The following is a 23,909-nucleotide window of genomic DNA, read 5'->3' on the forward strand; positions in this document are numbered from 1 at the left end:
TCATACTATGAAGCCAAAATCACCCTCAATATCAAAGCCAGACAAAGATACTACAAGAAAAGAAAATTATAGAACAATCTCTCTAATGAATATAGACACAAAAACCCTCAAAAAAATTCTTGCAAATCAAATCCAGCACCACATTAAAAGAATTATACACCATGATCAAGTTGGATTTATCCCAGGTATGCAAGGATGTTTCAACAAAGAAAATTAATTGATGTAATACTCCATATCAACAAATCAAAGCAAAAAAACATATGATATCTCAATTGATGCAGAAAAGGCATTTGACAAAATTCAACTTCTTTTCTTGTTGAAAACACTTTAAAGGATAGGTATAGAAGGGAAATTCCTCAACACGATAAAGGAAATACATGAAAAACCCATAGCTAACATCATTTTCAATGGGGAAAGACTGAAAGCTTTCCCCCTAAGAGCAGGAACAAGTGTTTCTATACACTAGTACTGAACAATCTGAGAGGGAAATCAAGAAAAAAATTCCATTTACAATCGCAACCAAAAAAATAAAATATTTAAAAATAAATTTAAGGATACAAAAAATCTATGCAAAGAACACCACAAGACATTGCCAATGAAATCACAGACGACCTAAATAAATGAAAGGGCATACTGTGTTCATGGCTCGGAAGATTAAATATAGGTAAGATGTCAATTCTACCTAAATTGATTTATAGATTCAATGCAATACCAATGAAAATCCCAAAAACTTACTTTTCAGAAACAGAAAAACGATAATCAAATTTATCTAGAAGGGCAGGGTACCCCAAATAGGTAAAAATATTCTGAGAAAGAAAAATGAAGTCGGAGGTCTCATGCTACCTGACTTTAAGGCGTAATACAAAGCTACAGTGGTCAAAACAGCATCGTACTAGCATAAAGACAGATAAACTGACCAATGAAATCAAACAGAGTTCTGATATAGACCCTCTCATCTGTGAACAATTGATCTTTGATAAAGCAGTCAAGCCAACTCACCTGGGACAGAACAGTCTCCTCAATAAATGATGCTTGAAGAACTGGATATCTACATGCAAAAGAATGAAAGAGGATCCATATCTCAGATCCCATACAAAAATTAACTCAAAATGGATCAAAGACCTAAACATTAGATCTAAGACCATAAAACTTTTAGAACAAAATGTAGGGAAATATCTTACAAAACTTGTAATAGGAGACAGTTTCCTAGATCTTACACCCAAAGCATGAGCAATGAAGAAAGATATAGACAAATGGGAACTCCTCAAAATTAAACACTTTTGTGCATCAAACTCCTTTGTCAAGAAAGTAAAAAAGCAGCCTACACAATGGGAGACAATATTTGGAAACAACATATAAGGGTCTAGTATCCAGAATACTGTTCAACTCAACAACAAAAAGACAGACAACCCAGTTACAAAATGGGCAAAAGACATGAACAGACACTTCTCAGAAGAGGAAATACAAATGGCTAAAAGGCACAGAAAAAGATGCTCAACTTTCCTGGCTATTAGGGAAATGCAAATCAAAACCATAATGAGATACCATCTCAGACCCACCAGAATATTCAGCCATTATCAATAAAACAGAAAACGATAGGTGCTGGAGAGGATGTGGAGAAAGAGGTATACTTATCCACTGTTGGTACAAGGAATGAAAAATGGTACAATTGCTGTGGAAGGCAGTCTGGCTGTTCCTCAGAAAGCTAAGTACAGAACTGCCATATGACCTGGCAATACCATTGCTAGGTGTCTATTCAGAGGACATGAGAAAAGGACACAAATGGACATTTGTACACCAAAGTTTATAGCAGCATTATTTACAATTGCCAAGAGATGGAAACTGCCTAAATGTCCATCAACAGATGAGTGGCTAAGCAACTTGTGGTATAGACATGCAATGGATATTATGCAACTGTAAGAATAAAGTCATGAAACATGTGACTACATGGATGGACCTTAAGGACATCATGCTGAGTGACATTAGCCAGAAACAAAAGGACAAATACTGTATGGTCTCACATGAACTAACATTAATGAGTGAACTTGGAGAATTTCAGTTAAGAACAGAGGTTATCAGGGGATGGAAATCGGGTAGAGATTAGGTAATTGGAGGTGAAGGGATACAGATTGTGTAACAGGACTGATTCTAAAATTTCAGAAATGGATAGCACAATACTACCTGATTGCAGCAAAATAATATAAGCATACCATTCAGTATGCTGAATGTGAGATGATAGAGGGAGGAGGCCTGGGGGCACACAGGAAACCAAAAGGAAAGACTGAGATGGTATAATCTAGGAATGCCTAGAGTGTACAATGATAGTGACTAAATGTAAAAATTTTTAAATATTTTTGTATAAGGCAGAACAAAGGAATGTCAAATAGTGCAGGGTGTTGAAAACTGATGGTAATTCATTTTTTAAAAGTTCAACTGCTACATGAGACTAAAGGAAGAAATGTTTATATGATACAAAATTAATATTTTTTTAATTTTATTTTTTTAAATATCAATAAACACCAAACGCAAACATTCTTAACTTTTGATCCTTCCATTCTACATGTATAATCAGTAATTCACAATATCATCACATAGTTGCATATTCATCATCACGATCATTTCTTGGAACATTTGCATCCATTCAGAAAAAGAAAACAGAAAAAAATTCATACATAAGATACCTCTTACCCCTTCCCTTCACTGATCACTAGCATTTCAATCTAAATTTATTTTAACATTTGTTCCCCCTATTATCTATTTTTATTCCATATGTTTTACTCGTCTGTTGATAAGGTAGATGAAAAGAGTATCAGACATAAGGTTTTCACAATCACACAGTCACGTTGTGAAAGCTATATCATTATACAATCATCTTCAAGAGACACGGCTACTGGAACACAGCTCTACCCTTTCAGGCAGTTCCCTCCAGCCTCTCCATTACATCTTGACTAACAAGGTGATATCTATTTAATGCATAAGAATAATCTCCAGGATAACCCCTCAGCTCTGTTTGGAATCTCTCAGCCATTGACACTTTATTTTGTCTTATTTCACTCTTTCCCCTTTCAGTTGAGAAGGTTTTCTCAATCCCTTGATGCTGTGTCTCTGCTCATTCTAGGATTTCCCACGTTGCCAGGAAGAGCCTGTTCAACTTCTACATGTCTCACATAGATAGGGGGAGGGTGGTGAGTTTACTTGTTGTGTTGGCTGGAGAGAGAGGCCACATCTGAGCAACAAAAGAAGTTCTTGTGGAGGTGACTCCTAGTCCTAACAAAATTTATATTTTGACTAGTGCATTTCCTAATTTAACGTATAAGGACGGTTTAATCGAACACCATAAGTACATGGAACCTTGAACAGGGCATGAGATTTTGCAGGTTTGTCCAGGTTACTGTAATGCCCTGATAAATCCCAGAGTGATGTGAACAGTGAATAAGGGAGTATTTACAAAATCCCCGTGTGGAAATGAGGAGAAAGGGGGAAAATTCAACTTTCCCATTTGGAGAATTCCTGATATTCTCACAAGCACTGGGGAAACCAAATCAATACGCCAAGCCCTCAATCTTGAGGTTTGACCCTATTAAACTTATTCCTGCAAACAGCAGACTAAGCCTACTAAAAACTAGGCCTAAGAGGCACCCCCAGAGAACCTCTTCTGTTGCTCAGATGTGGCTTCTCTCTCTAAGCCATTCAGCCATGTGAACTCACTGCCTTCCCCTGCCTACATGGGACATGACTCCCAGGAGTGTAAGTCTCCCTGGCAATGTGGGACAAAAAGCCAGGGATAAGCCAGGACCTGGTATCAAGAGCTCAAGAAAACCTCTTTGACCAAAAGGGGGAGGAGAGAAATGAGACAAAATAAAGTTTCAGTGGCTGAGAGATATCAGAGTTGAGAGGTTATCCTGGAGGCTATTCTTATGCACTATATAGATATCCCTTTTAAGTTTATGGTATATTGCAGTGACTACAGGGTAGTACCTGAAATTGTTGAGCTGTGTTCCAGTAGCCTAGATTCTTGAAGACAACTGCATAAAGATATAATGTTTACAATGTAACTGTGTGATTGTGAGAACCTTGTGTCTAAGGCTCTTTAAATCCAGGGTATGGACAGATGAGTAAAAAACATGGATAAAAATAAATAAATAATGGGGGGGCAAAGGGTAAAATAAATTGGATAGATGGAAATACTAGTAGTCAATGGAGGGAGGGGTGACAGATATATTATGTATGAGCTTTTTCTTTTTTCTTTTTATTTCTTTTGCTGGAATGATGGAGATGTTAAAAAATCATAGTGATAAATATACAACTGTTATGATATTGTGAGTCAATGATTGTACACCAGGTATGGAATTTTTTTTTGTTTTTTGTTTATTTATTTTTTAATTTTTAAAATTTATTTATTAATTAAAAAAATTAAGAACAAAAACATTAACGTATAATTCCGTTCTACATATATATTCAGTAATTCTCAATATCATCACATAGTTGCATATCATCATTTCTTAGAACATTTGCATCAATTCAGAAAAAGACAACAGAAAAAGAAATAAAACAATAACAGAAAAAAAAGATTATACATACCACACCCCTTACCCCTCACTTTCATTTATCACTAGCATTTCAAACTAAATTTATTTTAACATTTGTTCCCCCTATTCCTTTTTTGTTTGTTTTTTGTTTTCTTAATGTATTTATTAATTTAAAAAATTAACAAACCAAATAAAACATCAACATATATAATCAGTAATTCACGATATCATCACTTAGTTGCATATTCATCATTTCTTAGAACATTTGCATTAATTCAGAAAAAGAAATAAAACGAACACAGGAAAGAAAAAAAAAAGATTATATCTACCATACCCCTTACCCCTCGCTTTCATTTATCACTAGCATTTCAAACTAAATTTATTTTAGCATTTGTTCCCCTTATTATTTATTTTTACTCCATATGTTCTACTCGTTTGTTGACAAGGTAGATAAAAGGAGCATCAGATACAAGGTTTTCACAATCACACAGTCACACTGTGACAGCTATATCATTATTCAATCATCCTCAAGAAGCATGGCTACTGAACACAGCTCTACATTTTCAGGCAGTTCCCTCCAGCCTTTCCATTATATCTTGAATAACAAGATGATATCTACTTAACGCATAAGAATAACCTCCAGGACAACCTCTCGACTCCGTTTGGAATCTCTCAGCCAATGACACTTTGTCTCATTTCACTCTTCCCCCTTTTGGTCGAGAAGGTTTTCTCAATCCCTTGATGCTAAATCTCAGCTCATTCTAGGGTTTTTCTTAATCCCTTGATGCTGAGTCTCAGCTCATTCTAGGATTTCTGTCCCACATTGCCAGGAAGGTCCACACCCCTGGGAGTCATGTCCCATGCAGACAGGGGGAGGGTGGTGAGATTGCTTGTTGTGTTGGCTGGAGAGAGAGGCCACATCTGAGCAACAAAACACGCTCTCTTGGGGGTGACTCTTAGGCCTAAATTTTAAGTAGACTTGACCTATCCTTTGTGGGGTTAAGTTTTATATGAACAAACCCCAAGACTGGGGGCTCAGCCTATAGCTTTGGTTGTCCACACTGCTTGTGAGAATATCAAAAATTCAACTTGGGGAAGTTACATTTCTCCCCATTCTCACCATTCCTCAAAGGGGGCTTTGCAAATACTTTTCCACTCACTGATCGAATCACTCTGGGATTCATCAGGGCATCACTCTGGACAAACCAACAAAATCTCATGTCCTACCTGAGATTCCAAGTACTTATGATGTTCAAACTGTCTACATAAGTTATATTAGGAAATGCACTAGTCAAAATATAAATTTTGTAACAAATAAACCTTTTTTGCTTTAGTCTCACACATAAGGTGACATTTTAAAATATTACCATCTATTTTCAGCACCCTGCAATAATGACATTCCTTTGTTCTTTCTCATGCAAAAACATTTTTTAAATTTGTACCTTTAGTCACTATTATTATACACTCTAGGCATTCCTTGATTAAGGTATGGAATGTTTCTATGTCAAGAATATGTTTGTATGTTAAGTTTTTACAATAAAAAGAAAAAGGAAAAAAAAAGATGCAACAGAGAGAAGATAGGGCAAGACAATGGCGTAGGGAAGTGTAAAATTTAGTTAGTCCTCTAAAGCAGCTAGCAAATAGTCAGGAACTGTCTGGAACAACTGTTTCAGGGACATTCATGACCGGACACACATCATACACCTGTCTGGAACAGGTGAGAGGGCCGAGAATGCAGCACAGAACTGTAAATAAAGCCCCTGAACTCCAGAGGGTGGTATCCCTCCCCGAATGGCATGGCAGGCTCAGTCAGAAACACTTCCTCATGAGAAAAAGAAGTAGTCTCTGCTTGGAGTAGCTCACCGAAGTTTGGACTACAGAATATAAGCTCCAAGCACAGAAAAACCAAGAACAAGCAGGAAAGGAATCCTGAGTTTTCTCCTGGCAGACACATGGCTGATGGAGGGTGGGGAATGGGTGGAGACCACGAGACTTTTGGAGTCAGCCAGCTCAGAATTCTGGAAAAGGGCTGTGCCAAGGCACACAGAGCCAGGTACCAACTCCAGCTCTTGACAGGCAAACTTTGGGGGCTAGGGACTGTTTCTGAAAAGGTATTTCTTGGTTTGTTTATTTAACTATTCTAAGTAGCTCATTAGAGAAAGCTCAGGCATTATCAATTGTCAGGCTTCACCCTGGCAAAGACCCAGTTAAGACAGGTCTGAGAGACAAAGTAACTAGTCAAGTGAAGGAGAAAATTCTCCAAAGGGCTTATCTTCCCCAAGTAAAGGGGGACAAGGCCCAACTCAAGTAACAACGCCCAATCAGAGAATTTAGACCCCAGGGTGAAGACCTAAGCTCACCTTCTATATCAGTCTCTGTCTCAACCCAGCCTCTGTCAAGTACAGGGTCTGCTTAAAACTAAAGCACCATACCACTTTACATCAGTGGGGAGCGTCAGGCTGACAAACACCACCTACAGAGAATGACAGGAAAAGCACAGAGTCTAGAGGCTTCATGACAACCCACTGGGTCTCACCCCCAGGGAAACTTAATACTGATTACATCCTTCTCCTAACACAGCTTGCCCTGTCTGGGAAAATCTGATTGGGGTCAATCGTATTTGGGGAGACTATCCTCAAAAAAAAAAAGCTTTTATTTAGGCAAGGCACAAACCAGAAGAACAACAGCTGAAAAATTCTGAACAATTAAATAGAAACAATGCTAGAGGTGTACAATAAGTTGACCTAAACATCAAAAAAACAGACACAGAACAAAGCCAACCAACAAGAAAACTCTAGATGAAAGAGCAAAAACAACCCCCAGAATACACTAATCAAGGAAATCAGATGCTGAGACACCAACAAAAAATTACAAGCCATCTAGGAAAAATGAAGATATGGCCAGTCAAAGGAACAAACTAACACTTCAAATGAGATACAGAAGTTGCAACAACTAATTAATGTTCAAAGAAACATGCTAAACCAATGGAAAAATCAAATCAATAAGTTTGAGGGAAATAAAACAAAATATGTGAAGCATATAAAAAGACACTGGATGACAATAAAGAACTCAAAAGCTTAAAAAAAACAAATGACAGAAGTTATGGGAATGAAAGGCACAAAAGAAGGATGAAAACCACAATGGAGACCTACAACAGCAGATCTGAAGAGGCAAAAGAAAGGATCAGTGAGCTAGAGGACAGGACATCTGAAATCCTACACACAAAGAACAGATAGGGAAAAGAATGGAAAAATATGAGGAGGGTCTCAGAATTAAATGACAACATGAGACTCAAGAACATATGTGTTATGGCTGTCCAGAAGGAGAAGAGAAGGGAAAAGGGGCTGAAAAAATAATGGAGGAAATAATCACTTAAAATTTCCCATCTTTTATGAAAGACATAAAATTACAGATCCAAGAAGGGCAGCTCAAGACTACGTGCTGAAGGGAAGCTTAATAAGACTACGTGCAGATTTCTCAGCAGAAACCATGGAGGCAAGAAGGCAGTGATATATTTAAGATACTGAAAGAGAAAAACTGCAACCAATAATTCTATATCTGACAAAATTGTCCTTCAAAAATGACAGTTTAAAACATTTTCAGACAAATAGTCACTAAGAAACTATGAATAAGAGACCAGCTCTATTTAGAAATACTAAAGGGAATATTACAAACAGAAAGGAAAAGACAGTACAGAGAGTATTTTTTAAAAAGCAGAAATGAACGAAATGAGACAGGAATGGGAGATTATTCTTTCAATAATGCACTCAAAACCACCCTATTAACCTTTGTTTTCTTGACTTCCTTTCTCATCAGCCCCTACACCCCCTTCTCTGATTCCCAATCCACTTTGGCATTCTTTACTCAAAATTCTGGGAGCTCAGCCTCTCTGGAAAAAGTCAAAAAATTATTACTCAATAATCTACTGATTAACCTACTTCAAATCCATATTAACATTCTCCCAAAGTGACAATGCCAAACCTTCTACATATTCAAGACCTCTTCAATTCTTTGCACATGACCTTGCCTCCTCCTTATTGACTATATTCAAGCCATGTAGCGAGTTAGTCCCAGACCCAATTCAAACTCAGCTGACAAATTCTATGGATTCTACTTAGGAATTATTACTCACAACTGATTCTCTTTTCTACTTTAGGCCTTCATTATGTCACCTAAAATTAGGATAGTCTTACTGCTCTATCAAGTCTCTTCAAATTCCAATTTAATGTAACACTATAAGATCAAAGTTCACTTCTAAAATAAATATCAAATATCCAAAACAATCCACAATGTGATCCAAACTAAACTTTTCTATTCACCTTCTAAAATTGGAATCTGTCCCAAGCAAATCAAATTCTTTACCCTTTTCTCAAGCATACCACATTTTCCCACCTTCATTCCTTTTCTCTTTCATTTATATTTGAGTACTCTCTCCGTGCCTGTCAATATTGTATCTATCAAAATCATTCTGGGGGGCAAACTGCAGTGTACATAAAGTGTTTAAAAAGAGGCAATGGCATAAACTTTGCAATTTGACTTCCAAGAACTTACCCTATGAAATGTGCGGACAAATGAACAAAATAAAGATTTGCAAAATAAAGATGGGTCTTTATTAAGCATAGTTTAATGATAAGTATTTAGAAATGATGTATATGTCCAACAGTGAGGAACTAGTTCAATGAATTCTCTGATGCATTAATAGTGTATATACACTTATTATATGCCAAAATGTTATGGTTATCTCTGATAATAATATTAAGCATGATTTATTTTCTTCCTTGAGCTTTCTTGTACTTCCTGAAATTTTTACTACATGCTTGAACTTTGTGTTGTTTTAAGTATCATCCACATTGAAAAGATAGAAACAGTATTCTACACAAAAAAACAGAGTCAAGATAGTGGTTAGACTTATGTGTGAGACTAAAGCAAAAAATGTTTATTTGGTACAAAATTTATATTTTGACTAGTGCATTTCCTAATATAACTTATGTAGACAGCTTAACTGAATACCATAAGTACATGGAACCTTGAGTAGGGCATGAGATTTTGTTGGTTTGTCCGGAGTGATTCCCTGATAAATCCCACAGTGATTTGAACAGTGAATAAAAAAGTATTTGCAAAGTCCCCTATAGGGAATGTTGAGAAAGGGGGAAAATTCAACTTCCCCAAATTGAATTCTTGATATTCGCACAAGCAGTGGGGACAACCAAAACAACAGGCTAAGCCCCCAATCTTGGGGTTTGTTCATATGAAACTTAACCCCGCAAAGGATAGGCTAAACCTACTTAAAATTAGGCCTAAGAGTCACCCCCAAGAGAACCTCTTTTGTTGCTCAGATGTGGCCTCTCTCTCTCTCAGCCAACACGACAAGCAAACTCACTGCCCTCCCTCTCTCTATGTGAGATATGACTCCCAGGGGTGTGGACCTTCCTGGCAATGTAGGACAGAAATCCTAGAATGAGCTAGGACTCAGCACCAAGGGACTGAGAAAACCTTCTCGACTGATGGGGGAAGAGAGAAATGAGACAAAATAAAGCATCAATGGCTGAGAGATTCCAAACAGTTGAGAAGGAAAATGTCTCCCTGGGAGTTTCATGAAACAGGAAGCCAGGATAAGAAGCTAGCAGATGATGCTGGGTTTACCAGGTGCCTTTTCAAATGAGAGAGGAACCCTGAACTTCAATGGCCTTCTTGAACCAAGGTATCTTTTCCTGGATGCCTTAGATTGGACATTTCTATAAATTTGTTTTAATTGGGACATTTTCTCGGCCTTAGAACTGTAAACTTTCAACTTACTAAATTCCTCTTTTTAAAAGCCATTCTGTTTCTGGTATATTGCATTCCAGCAGCTAGTAAACTAGAATACTCATTCTCACTTCTCTGCCTTTGCTTACACCAGTTCTCCTGCTGGGAATGTCCCTTCCTCAATCTCACTGTCCTGTTTACTTTGTCCTTTCTGACCCATTCTTGCACAATACACAAATTTTCAATCAGTATAACTTGTCATCTGTATTGGTTTTCTGGGGCTGCCATAACAAAATACCACACATTGGATGGCTTAATAGAATATCAATTTATTGTTTCACAGTTTTGGAGGTTATGCTTCTTCTGAAACCAGCAGATTTCTGGCAGTGCCCTGTGAGCAATCTGTAGTATAACTAAACCTCTGCCCCCATTACACAGCTGTCTTCTATCTTCTACTGTGTCCAAGTCTTCTCTCCTTATAAGGATTCTAGTCATACTGAATTAGGAACCACCCTAACTCAGTATGACTTCATCTTAACATCTTCAAAGACTCAATTTCCAAATCAGATCACATTAACAGTACTGGAGATGAGGACTTAAACATATCTTTTGGGGGAAAACAATCAATCCAAACAATACCTATATTTCACATAAAATCAAAACTGATCTCATAAAATGCTTAAAATAAATGTATCTCAATTTTGGAATTTGACAAACTTAAAAACTAACCAAAAAAAAAAAAAAGGAAAACTGTAATGACTTTAGTAGCATAAGGAATGAGGAATTCAAAAACAGAAATGTTATGTAAATTTCAAAACTTTTTGTCTAAATACAGTTTTATTTCCTCTTTTCATTCTATCAGGTCTGGACTTTCACTTCAAGATGCTCTCAACATGCCTAATTCTAATAGTGGAAATATCTTTCTACTTGACTATTTATCTTGTACAGGCTATAATAAAAATTGTTAGAATGATATCCAAACTAAGACAACTGATTCTGACGGAGACTCTAGAGTAATCCAGGAGAAAGGTGAATGAGTTTTATTGTCTGGACACTTAAGACATTATTTTGAGTGCTCTAAAGATAACTTTTATCTTATGTGTTCTGGTTCTCTATTACATTCTAAAAAGTAGAATTTGCCAAAAACTTCCAGCAAAGTGAGGGATCCCTGTAATTATTTCAACACCTTTCAAGCAAATAATACACAAAATGGCTGGCAAAATATAGGGGCAAGAACTCTGGTCATCAAAGTGTTTACTATTCAGTCATGTAAAACAATATACTTATATAACAGCGTAAGATGATATGGGCAATGTTTAAACAATGCAAGACACACAGAAGAGATAATATGGCTTAGAGCTATACAAAATTAACTACAAATGACTGAAACACACCGTAAATAACACAGGAACCAGAAGAAAAGATGATTTTTTTTCAGGTGAGAAAGTGGAAAAAAAAATGATTCTGAAAAAACATTTACAAGAAATTGAGTGAAACTGAACCTTTTGATTATAGAAAAGAAAGCCTGGTGAAGAAGTTCCTAACATTTGTCTTATACTACCATACAATATTTGTTAACAATTTCACAGTGACATTTACAAGGTGACTCTTAATGTAGAGTTAAGGCTAGTATAAGCTACTTATCAGTCTGTTTAAAAAAGAAAATAAAGAATGACTACATGGAAGAAATATTCAAAAAGTTTTCTTACCTTAAATATACCAACCCAATCTTTTGGATGTGGATGGATATATGGAGTTAAGGTGTAATGACATTCCAGGTGTGCATTAGGAAGATAACTCTTGGCCACATTTTGAAAGATGACATGTGCAAAGTTGGAAGTCTGCAATGGGACTTCTTGAAAGGATGTCATTGTGTATCTGAAACAAGTAATTCATACAAAATGAATGACATCAACTAAGAAGAAACTTACACCTTCAGAAAATAACATTTCATACAAGTTTTGTGAATTTGCATGCCATAAATACTGAGAAGATATATACTTTTAAAATACTGGAATACCTCCTTAAAAATGTAAATAAAACAAGAGACAAATTGGGAAATTTGGCTTAGAATGTTACATGGGGGTTAGAAAGTATAAAAAAGGAAAAAAGAAAGAGAAAACAAAAACAACAAAAAATAATGCTTCTCAACTCTCCTGCAAAGACTAGACCTGTTCATTTTAAAAGCAAATGAACTGAAGGTGTTTTAGAGCACCAACAGTCACCGAAAACCTGCCAGCCCTTGGCTACAGATATTATGAAAAAGAAACAAAAACAGGTCAATTAAGTTTTTCTTTCCATGCTGAACCCTCGATCTTCATTGTTTTCCTCCCTAATCTGGCCTACCCAATCGCTCTCCTCTTCCTGGGTTCTAGGCTCCTGTAACATCCTGCTTCTAACCTGCTGACCAATAGCTCTGTACCTGCCTTTTTTGCCCTGGGTTCCCGATTCTCTGGACCAGCGCCCTCAACTCTGGCTACAGATTAGAATCACTGGGGAAGCCTTCAAAAAGCAAACAAAAAAGATGACTTTTCTAGGAATGGGGCGTAGGCATAGTTGTTGTTATTTTTTTTTTTAATTTCCTCAATTAATCCTAATCCTATGTACAGCCAAAATAGAGCCACAACTTAGACTCTGACCCAGATCAACTTAAGTCTCTACTACCACCTCTCACTCATTTCCACAAATTCCAGATTGTCTTCTTGGCCTTTGGTAAAACTTTGTTCAACTCTCTCAAATCATGAAAAACCTCAGCTGGTCTGCTTAAAATAGCTCAGCCTAATTGTTTCTCTCTATCTACCCCAATTCTACCCTTTCATTCCAGGTTGACTTCCAGTATTCGTGTACCTTTTCCATGTATGTACTGAATAAAAATCTTTTTAAAAAATTTTAAAGCAAAACAGATATACAACATCAATGAAATACATTCTTTTGAAAACCTGTTGTAGTTAGTGAACACCAAGAACCGGATTGATGAATGGTGCCAGTGGGCAATAAAAAACTGGAAGACCCAAATGTTTTCCATAGTTTTTGCTCTAATTTTGAGAAAAAGAAAATAACTGGGGGATTTACTCAAAAAGGCAAACTACGAATTATGTCACAGGCTCAGCATAACCCCTGATGCTACCGTACACATAAGAATTATGACACTGACCCTATGGCATTTGCTTCTGAGCCATCAAAACAGAAATCTCCATAATAATGGGGGAAAGTGGTAACAAGATTTTCGTTAAACAAATTAATCTAATTTACTTAACAAATCAATGAATTTTCTACAGGGCAAGCACAACAGTAAAACACTTACTCATATTTTAGCAATTAAGAAGCCTTTATTGCTAAGAAGACCTAAGACAGTTTGCTTGCACAATTATTTCTTCTGCTGACCTGTTTTGAAATAAAGGCAAGTTTCTTAAATTTTGAAACACTACTTTGGAATATATCCATTCCTCTTCTTGTATCCTTTCTGCTTCTCTTTTGGTCATAGTACTGCTTTACAAGAACAATAGGCTGGACACTCCATAAAGAACCTGACCTGACAGTAGCGAACCTGGTAGCCATAAGGGTAGTTCAGCAAGTCTCTTTCATTTCACCTCTCTCACCCAAGTTTCGCCAGAATCCTGAGGTATGTCAGGAGTCCGAGGTGTTAAGAGAGGGCATTCAGTAGCAGTCCTTTGCACTAACAAAGAGCTTTACTATCAGCAACCCTATTTAATAAAAGGACTTAAATGTCAATATTCCTACATCTGGTAGTCTAAAGACTTCAGAGAAATGAAAAGGCAGCATTTCCAAAGACTGGGAACTCTGATCAAAATAACTGAAGAGTTTTATTTCATTGTTTCTTTCAGTAAAAGAATTGGCTACAAGTTACCAAAAAGAAAAGCTATAGCTAAATCAGCCCAATCAATAGCTAAACCAGTTGAACCAATCTCTATAAGGTAAAACTACTTAAAATAATTCAAGCGAATCAGTAATATTTTCCTATGAAGAAAGTGACTATTTAGGTTTCTCTAAGGAAGATATTCAGCAAGGAGAAAATAAGGCTCCCTTAGAATAAGTTTCCCATGTTGTTAATTAAAAGTGTTACAAAACTTTTTTCTTAAAATCAAACATGTTTTTTTACATAAGCTAAATCAACAAAGCTGTAATGATTTGTTTATAAAACAATTCAGTAGAATTTAAACTTCTGTTTAATTTCAATTAAAAGTTTTTTTTTTTAAATCCATAACCCAACCTCACACTTTTAACTTCATTGAAAAGATTTTTGAGCATAAAATAGCATGCAGGTGTACACATACATATATATATATACACACACATACATATTTTCACATATGGTATATGAGCATATATGTATATAAATGCACTAAAAGGGACTGAAGCAGTACACAGTTAAAAAATCTTTACTTATGGAGGATAGGATATGTCTGAAAACAGAACTTAAGAGGACTTTCACCTTTTTTTCAACACATTTAAGGACTTTCACTTTTAACTCTATTTATTGTCTGAATTTCTACCAATACACAGAAATCTATTTTCATTGCTTTAAACATCCATATGAACATGAAATTTCCTTTTTAAGCCCTCCCCCAAATTTCAATTTTTGACAGAAAACTAACATCAAACTTAAAATAGATTCATGGCATTTATATGTCTGAGGAATAAGATAATCTGTGATCATCCTATTAAAAATCTTCATTAATCCCATTCCAACAGTCCAATCTTTTAAAAAAATTCAATATAAAATTACAGAAATATCTCACAAGTCAATCCATGTTTATCATCACTTTATTTTTTACTCTTTTTATTAAATTTCACTACTACTTCTAGTCACTAAAAAGTTAACATGGATGAATACAATACGAATGTAACTACAAAATGAATCAAACCATTTTAAACAGCAAAATTAAAATTCTCACACAGTTCTTTTGGTTCACTCTGTCCACACAGAGTAAGTAGAACAGAGAAATGGGCAAGCTGATAAAAACGCTGGAATTCACTAAAAATACTGGATATTAAGATGAGTGCCAGCGGGCCACACTTGCTCAGCAGGCAGAGTTCTCACCTGCCATGCAGAGACCTGGGTTCGTTTCCCAATGCTTGCCCATGCAAAAAAAAGATGATGAGCCCCAGGTAGATTTATACACTACACTATACACATCAACACGCACATCCAGAACCAGTGAAGAAGTAATGTGCAAAGTCTATGCATCACCTTGTGGTAATCCTTGGGAAGTGTAGCATCCCCAGCATCCTGAGAAAAAAATGCGAGCTGCACCTCAGTTTGAAAAAGGAAATATAGCTCCTATCTACAAAGGAAATAGAGCATACCAAATTTTGCTTCCTATTCTGTAAAGTACCTCTTCAGACACATGAGTAGATTACAGCGGCAAGCCACAGATAAGTAAAAAGAAAAAAAATCCAGTTAAGAATTAAAGGAACAGATACATTTGGCTGGGAAATAAAATCTGAAATGCATATATATATATGCGGCTACAGTGTCCTCGTCCAGGACTTACTATATTTCCTCAAGTCCTAACACCTCTAGAATTCCTTCAGCTGTGTTAGGCCACAAACTAGGTATTATAAAAGTCTTTAGTCTAAAATTAAATTTTGTTATTCTGAGAACTCATCAATCCTTAAAAAAAAGTAATATGCAGTAGTCTCTAAAATAAATTTTGGAGTCACGGGTAACATTTCAAGGTTGTTTTACTTGCTTCTCTTTCAAATATTTCAAGCCCAAAATAGATCTGGCTTTTGTGGCAGGTTTTGTTCCCCCTCACTGTGGTTTCTGATAATTATTTTACCTGACTAACCAAAACATGCAAGCCTTAGTCAACTAATGTTGAAAACAGACTTGAGAACCTCTGTGCATTAAACATATAAAGTCAAATTAAGTTTTTTAACTTAAATAAATATTTTCTATAATTTCAGTCCCAACAATTAGGACTAAAGAAGCAGTAAGGTAATTTTGTTAGGTCTGATAACGAGATTGTGGTAATTTGATATATCAAATCCTCACCAATTAGAGATGCTAAACTAATTATAAGAGAACTGTCCTTATGAGTGGGATTTGCTTTACAAACTCCAGGAGAGGGGAAAATAAATGGTTGGAGGGGGTAACAGAACAAGACTAGCAAAATGTTAATCTATATTATTTTTAGCTCTCCTTCTGTATGTGTTTTTTCTGTGTGTCCTCAGAAGCACTGTGATTCAGGTAGTCATTGACAAAATTAGCGAAAGCTTTGAGAATCTCGGGTTTGGAAATTATGAACCTTTAAAATTACGTCAAAATTTCAGTTCTACAGGACACAAAAACATCTAAAAAGGTGGGAAATGTCTGACACTTTGATAATATTTCAATATTTGAATGCATACAGAGTATCAACTGGTTTATAGCTCACTACTCCATCTGCCAAACCGCATTCCTGCAGATTCCCCATTTCCAGAATCCTTTACAGCTGAGTGTCATTACACTCTGCCCATGTGTCCCGAACACCAGTTATATTTACTTTTAAAAATTTTTTTTAAAGTTAGTTTCTAAAATGCTACGAATGCCCCACATATACTTGAGAGGAGGGACTTTCTATTTTTTACTAAAGATTTGGCCCAAAATAAGCTTTAATGAGCAAAAAGTGCATAAATCCCAAGTTTTACTTAGTAATATCCAAATTCCAAAAGAATACAATCTAATACACTCCACATCTGAGTAATTCCCCCAAACAGGTAATGAAGGAGCACTGTTAGGATCCTCAAAACTATTTAACATTATTTAAAAGACCGAACTTAAAGAGTTTCAAAATACCTGTTACTTTTGTTACGGGGAGAGTATTTACTGGATAACTCTACACAACTGTGATGTCTAGAATAGGATGTTCTTTGACATCTGAGAACCACATTGGGAAAAAAAAAACCTTAAGTCAAATTTAGTGTAATTAAGTAATCCTTCAAGAAATCAGTCTACAAGTTCAGATAAAAACATCGAAAGCAAGTCTGGCCTCAACCCCTTCTCTATAGCCGAAAAGGGCTTTGAGGGCAAGCAGCCCACCTTTAGACCAAAAGGGTGTAATATAATTTATTAACAGGGTGATGTAGACAAACACCCACATACCAGCTAAGCTCTAACAGTGGACTCGAGAAAGCATAGCTCCGGAACTCTTAAGACACGGTCGGGACTTGTTCACCACCCGCGGGGGAAGGAAGGAGAGTTGTGAAAACAAAGAAAACTTTGACTAGTCAAAGGAAGATGTGACTGTCCTCTAAAGACTTTTTTTTTATTTATTTATCTCTTCGAGTACTGGGAGATGAGGGGTGGGGGAATTCATAAGCAGATTTCGAAATTCTGTAGTCCAGGTGAAGTAGATCCGGACCGAACAGCTAACCCCGCCCGCGGCCCTACCGCGTGGGCGGTACAGGGGGAGTCTCCGCCTCCTGATCCACGGGTGACTAAAAACAAATTCGCGAGTCTCTGCCGAATCAAAGGCGGCGTCCATCCCAGACCTGACTTAGATGTTATCCCAAGCTTACCGATACCGGTAGCACACACAAGCCCTCAACACAGCGTCATCCTAGAGTTGATCCTTGGACAGCATATTTTTTTCTCCAAGAGCCGCACAAGTCACTTGTCCCGACCAAAGGGCCCACGTCCCAAGTCCCAAGGCCTGTACGCTGGCCTCCCCCGCCGTGGAGGGCGGCCACTCAACGCTTTTCCAACTCCACTGCTAATCGAAATCGCTCACACACCCCGTCACAATCACAGTCCAACAGAAAAATGTTTGTTCCCGGGAAGAAAAGCATCGTCATCACAGAGAACCAGTTCCCTGAAAGCTGCCAGGCCCCTAGCCTGCAGGGGCTGAGGGGCGTATCGCGAGTCCCAAAGGGGTTCCAGCTGGAGTCTGCCCCCGCAAAAGTCGCTGGAGCGGACGGAGAAGGGCTTACCTACTGAGGGACTCCCGGGCAGAGGAGGAAAGTTACAGAAGCTTCCGAGCCAGAGACGCCATCAGGGGCCGAACCTCTTCCGCCAACAACACCTCCCTCTACAGACTAACAACACTTCTCCTCAAAGCCCAGAGCCGGCGTGACATCACTTCCGCCCACGAGGCCGTTCCTTCCGCTGCTGCGCGGTACGTCCGGCCGCCATGCTTCGAAGCGGAGCCAGCTGTTTCAGCCTGCAGGGCTGCTCGGCCTCGGTTCTCGGTTTTACAACTTTCGTTCAGAGGTTCACTTCAGAAAATCAGGCTCCGTTTTTAGCATTTGCGGGTTTTTTTTAATTAGTGTTTTAATATGCGAAGTGGGGAAACATACTGGAAAATTAAGTTAGCGAAATAAAGGGTTACCCAGAGGTATGTGAGTTATTGCCTGGATCTTAAAACTCTGTCTAAACTAATTCACTTATAGATAAGGAGAGAGAGAATGACAGAGGTGAAGAGAGCGACCGCACATCTAGGGCTATAACCCCTGTGGCTCTCCCTCAACCCCTGCTCCTGTTTCTTGAACTACCAAGTTTTGTTAAGCGCTCCCTTTCTCCGAGGAGCTATTTCTCTAGCTCCACTGGCCTCTTAACGCCCACATTTCTGTAGTAAACTGTTTTTGTTATCTGTATTATTTTGTGTGCGAATTTTTTCCTATGTTTTGTTAAATTATAATTGCCTTATATGATGTCCTTTAATCGCTTTTTAAACTTTTATCTTCCCTTCCTATAGTAGGCACTCAGATTGAATCCTAACTCCGCGGAAGCAAGTGTGCCTGTCGGTACTCATCATATTCCTGTATTTATTTCCATAAACACTGAAACAGTGTACAGTATCACCAACGAAGAGAGGATGACAAATTAGACCGCATTAAACGTTGAAGCATCTGCTAAATAGAAAACATACACATTATGTATTTGCATGTAATAAATTTTCTATTACCCATTTTCAGTTCATGAAACCAGAAACCAATATACTTAATAAAAACCACAATTCAAAACAACACTTTTGTGAAGGAATTTTTGTTTTGTTTTGTTGTTTTTAATAATAATGTCTAAACAATTTTAGACCTTGTTTTCCCCATGAAGTATTTGTTTAGCTACTTTACTTTGCTTTATTCCTTTTAATAACAAGTCCTTGAATTTTTAGACCATGTTTCTCCCATCAAAATAAATACATAGCCTCACAATATTTAGGTGAATTTTTTTAATTAGCCTGTTAACAAGTAGGGCAGTGTGCTAGTGACTATAAGAGACATGGGGCCACAATTCTTATGTGAAAGTCTTGGGCCAGGTGTAATTCAGAATTTTTCAGGCTTTAGAAAGGTATATTTCGCATTATGTGACACTCCTACAGGGTCTAGAGGCAACACCTCATAATCAAATTAATGATTTTTCTGTGAAAATTGTAAGTATCAACTAAGGATAAATTAAGACTGTAAATAGTCTGCCTTCAGTTCCAGTTGTTCAGATCAGGTTTTACAACTTTACCACCATGTATTCAAATTAGATCAAGTTTTCTTGACAAATGAGTTCAGGCCACAGCAAATTTTGTCTAGTGAAGAAACATTTGATTTTCAGAGCTTTTTGGATTTCAAAATTGTGAATAAGAATTGTCGACCTGTTAAAAAAATTATTGGAAAAGGTATCAATCAATTTTTCTGGAGTAATTACAGTTTCAAGTAGTTTCTAGCCTGTTGTCCTGACCTGTTTCAAACTACCTATTGTGTGTTTTGATTAGGAAAATAGCTGACCATATCTATAGGAACAGTTCCTCTCTTATAGGAACTCATGATAGTAAAGGGAAGAAAAGAAATTAATCCATGAAAACCTAGGTGACTAAAGTAGAAATAAAATGCTTCAGAGGTAGGAGAATCATTACAAGCTTGTGTGAGCAGTGTACTTTTCATAGAGGAAGCAGGCCTACACTGTTAAAGTTAGGCAGGGATTTGATGAGGTGATAGGAGGAGGAAGACTTCCCAATTATGATGGGCATAGGAGTTAGAGGAGAGTTAACAAAAAATAATAATTCCCATTTATGAAACATATAGTGCTTTCCAAGCACTGTGCTTGAAATTTGACTTATATCGTCTCCATTCCTTGCAGCAGCCCTGAAAGGTAGGCATTAGCATTGCAGTGGAGTGGAGCTCAGAAAGGTTATATAACTTGCCAGTGATCACAGAATGGGTTACCCAGACTGGAACTCATTTTTGTGACTCCAAAGTTCATGCATTTCCTACTATGCTCTGATGCTTCTTGATGAGTGCTTTTTTGGTCATTTACTTTCTGTTTGGTTTGCTAAAGTTGCCAAAATGCGCTCTACTAGAAATGAGTTGGTTTTACAATGGGGATTCATTAACTTCGAAATTTACAGTTCTAAGACCATGAAAATGTCCCAATCAAGGCATCATCAGGATGATACCTGGACTCTGACGACAGGCTACTGGCAATTCTCAGCATCTCGGCCAGCATGTAAGGCACATGGCAGTTCTGCTGGTCTCTCATTTCTCTTCTGGGTTTCTTTTCTTTAAGCTTCTGACTTCTCTGTCTGTGGCTTTGTTTCTCAGCTTTCGTGTGTTTTTCTCTCTCAGCTCTCTCTCTCTTTCCTCTTTCATGCTTTTATAAGGGGCTCCACTAAGACTATTAATTAAGACCCACGTGGGGCATACCTCAACTGAAATAACCTAATCAAAGGTCCCAACCACAATAGTTCTATACCCACAGAAACAGAGTCGCTTTAAGAACATGATCTTTTCTGGGGTCCATAAAACCTCCAAAAAAATCACACTGTGTGGTCTCAACTTGTGCTAGGTGCTTGAGGAAAACAAAAAATAAAGCATGGTTTCTTACTCAAAGCTACCAGATACCTCTCTGATAATACAAGATGATGTCATTAAGTGTTAAATGTATAGGAAATGGACTGCAAGAAGTAAAGTAGAAAGATTGATGCAGAATTATTTGGGAATTACTGACAATTTAAAAAAGACTGGACTCTAAACTTTGAAATATTAACAGAATTTGAAAAGGTGGAGAAAAGGCTTGCTGGGTAGTGGGAGGGTGGATAATGTTATTAGAAGGGCACAAATGAGGCAAATAAGTGGTACAGCATGGGTTAAAAATTAGAAACTAATTCCAATGGGCCTGTTATAGAAATATTATAGGTTTTAAAAGCCAAGTAAAATGAGTTGTTTTCATTTTTTAGATCAGAGGTTTCCCTTTGAGTTTGTATTAAAGATTCCTTTTGCTACAAATGATTCTTTCCTTTTAAAGTAAAACATATTTAGAAAAAAGCACCTTTTTTTTTTTTTTTTCTTTTGCCATGGGCAGGCTCTGGAAATCAAACCCGGGTCTCCAGCATAGCAGGCAAGAATTTTGCCACTGAGCCACTGTTGCACCACCCTAGGGAAAAAGCACTTTTAAGGATGGGATTTGAATAATGGTAGGCTTTTGATAGAGAAGTCACTATAAACAAGGTTATTTATTTTCTCTTACTCGTGTGTTAGGAGAGGGTATGGATGTACTCCTTGTTCCTTATAGTTTATTAGCCACTACTCTCCCAGATGCTGGTAGAAGGTTGCTTCTTTGATTAACACGATTCAGTTTTATTCACCTTTTCCCTTCTTGTTGCTATCATCTGCTGATCTCCACAGCACTTGTCCTCATTTATGGAAGACTATCACCTTATGAACAGTCTTATTCTTCATTCCAGGCCCTTCAGGATGAACGTTCCAACACCCTGGCCTTTTTATTTCTTGAATCCCTTGTCTTCAGTGATCTCCACTCCACTCCAGATACCTATATTCCTGTTTGTACCTTGGACCATAACTGTTCCACCTTCAAAATCAAGCATCCTACACCAAACTAATGCTGATGAGAAGATTTTCAGCTGTTCCAACTTCCCCTCTGGATACCTTCCCTCTCAACTTAAATGAAGTAGAAAGTTTTATGCCTATCAGGCAGGGCCTACACCCCATGAAAAGTCAGAGCAGCTATAGAAGACAGACCCTCATCCTTCAGCAACCCTTAAGATTAAGAGGCAATATCCTTTAGTGTGCCGCTCCCCACCCCCCACCATCATTTCAGGATGAAAAAGTCAGAATACGTATTGCCCAAAGATTCGTATAGATTGGGAGAAGGACCAAAGGAGAAGGAGGAGGTATAGCGAAGAGAATAGGATTTAACAAATGAGTATGACTGCTGAATCACTATATTAATATTCCTTCTAGCTTCCAGTGTCTAAAGTAGCTAAAAGGAAAAATCTGAGATGAGGGAATGGTAGCCCATGACAAACTCTGGGATTTGTTCAGTAACTACTTGTTGAAGTGTGCCTTGAAAATAATTTTTTCTTTCTTTGCTGTGTATATATGTTATATTTTACAATAAAAATGGTTTTAAAAAAACAATGAGCTCTTTATTCCTAAAGACCACTCTAATATCACAACTTAATTGTAACAATTTCAGAAAGTGTTTTATTAATGATATAAAATATAGCCTACCTGTGTGTTTCAGCTTCTTTTTCTTTTCCCATTTGTGTAGGATGCTTTTCTGCTTTAATAAAATTTCTAATCTTTAAAAAAAAAAAAAAGATTAAGGTGAGAACTGTCTCACCTTAAAATTTAATAATCTTATTTATTTTAGTAAAAAATAAAATTTCTAATCTTTAAAAAAAAAAAAAGATTAAGGTGAGAGAGAAGGGAGGGGGAAAACCCTGCATGGAGCCCTCAAGCAATGATGGTAAATCAAGATCAGGAGGACCAGTGTCCTACACAGACAACCTGCCTGCAGCTACCCCTTACAGGAAACGCCCAGTGGCAACTGACTCTCCTAGAGCCAGATAACCCCACTTGAGTGAGTCATCCATGAAGAAGGATGGAGCCAACAGACTCGCCCAAATTCACTATCTACCAACAACTACTGCCCTGGAGAGAAGAGAGGGTAGGAGAAAGAGCCCAAAACCAGGAAGGGAGAAGGGTTGTAAGTAAAGCTAATCTGCAAAAGCAAATGGCCCCACATTGCCTGTTGCCTCTCGCCTCTCTCACCTTTCAACTTTCTTTTCTTGCTCGAGTGCCTACATGTCTTCTCACATGTGTATTCAATACATTTTCTAATTGCTTAAAAAAATAATCAAGCATCCTACTCCTTGACTATAATCTCCTATTTTTCTAACTCACTTATTCAACTATACCCAAATAGAAACAGAAACAACTGTTTCTCAAACTCATCAGGATTTTAATTCATTAAACTTCCTCCTTTAAAATCTTCCTGATTACCCAACTTAAGATCCATGGACTATTGTTGGGGATTGAATCATGTCCTCCATAAAAGGGATGTTGAGGTCCCAACGCCTGGTCCTATAGCTGTGAACTCATTTGTAAACAGAACTTTTGTAGATGTTATTAGTTAAGGTGTGCCCAAACTATATGAGAATGGGCCTTTCTCCAATGTGACTTAAATCCTTAGAAGCAGAGGAAACTGGACACAGAAGGAGAAGCCATGGGAGAAGAAAGAAACTGGAAGTCAATGGAACTGGGAAGAGAAAGAAAAAGATGCCACTTTGTTTTTTTGCCATGTGATGGAGAACCCAAGAAATCCAAAAATTGCCTACCAGCCAGAAGATACCTACCTGGGGAAGAGATACGCTTTCTAGCCTCTAAACCCTTGAGACAATA

The 23,909-nt window shown here is 37.3% G+C and overlaps 1 protein-coding gene across 3 annotated transcripts in view; it reads right to left on the bottom strand.

Moving 5' to 3' along the window:
• The window catches only part of TAX1BP1 (Tax1 binding protein 1), a 120,455-nt gene extending 102,095 nt beyond the window's left edge, over nucleotides 1-18,360 (bottom strand). For 2 of the 3 annotated variants that reach the window (XM_077120979.1, XM_077120969.1), the window contains exons 1-2: nucleotides 18,210-18,360; nucleotides 11,984-12,152 (exon numbers count right to left, since the gene is read on the bottom strand). In XM_077120979.1, the coding sequence (XP_076977094.1) occupies nucleotides 11,984-12,145 (162 nt within the window). In that variant the 5' untranslated portion in view covers nucleotides 12,146-12,152; nucleotides 18,210-18,360. The remainder of the gene's footprint in view (nucleotides 1-11,983; nucleotides 12,153-18,209) is intronic. The other variant, XM_077120988.1, reaches the window with a different exon arrangement.
• Between the last annotated feature and the right edge of the window lie 5,549 nt (nucleotides 18,361-23,909).

The sequence above is a fragment of the Tamandua tetradactyla genome, chromosome 1 (assembly GCF_023851605.1).
Source record: "Tamandua tetradactyla isolate mTamTet1 chromosome 1, mTamTet1.pri, whole genome shotgun sequence".
Lineage (NCBI taxonomy): Eukaryota > Metazoa > Chordata > Mammalia > Pilosa > Myrmecophagidae > Tamandua > Tamandua tetradactyla.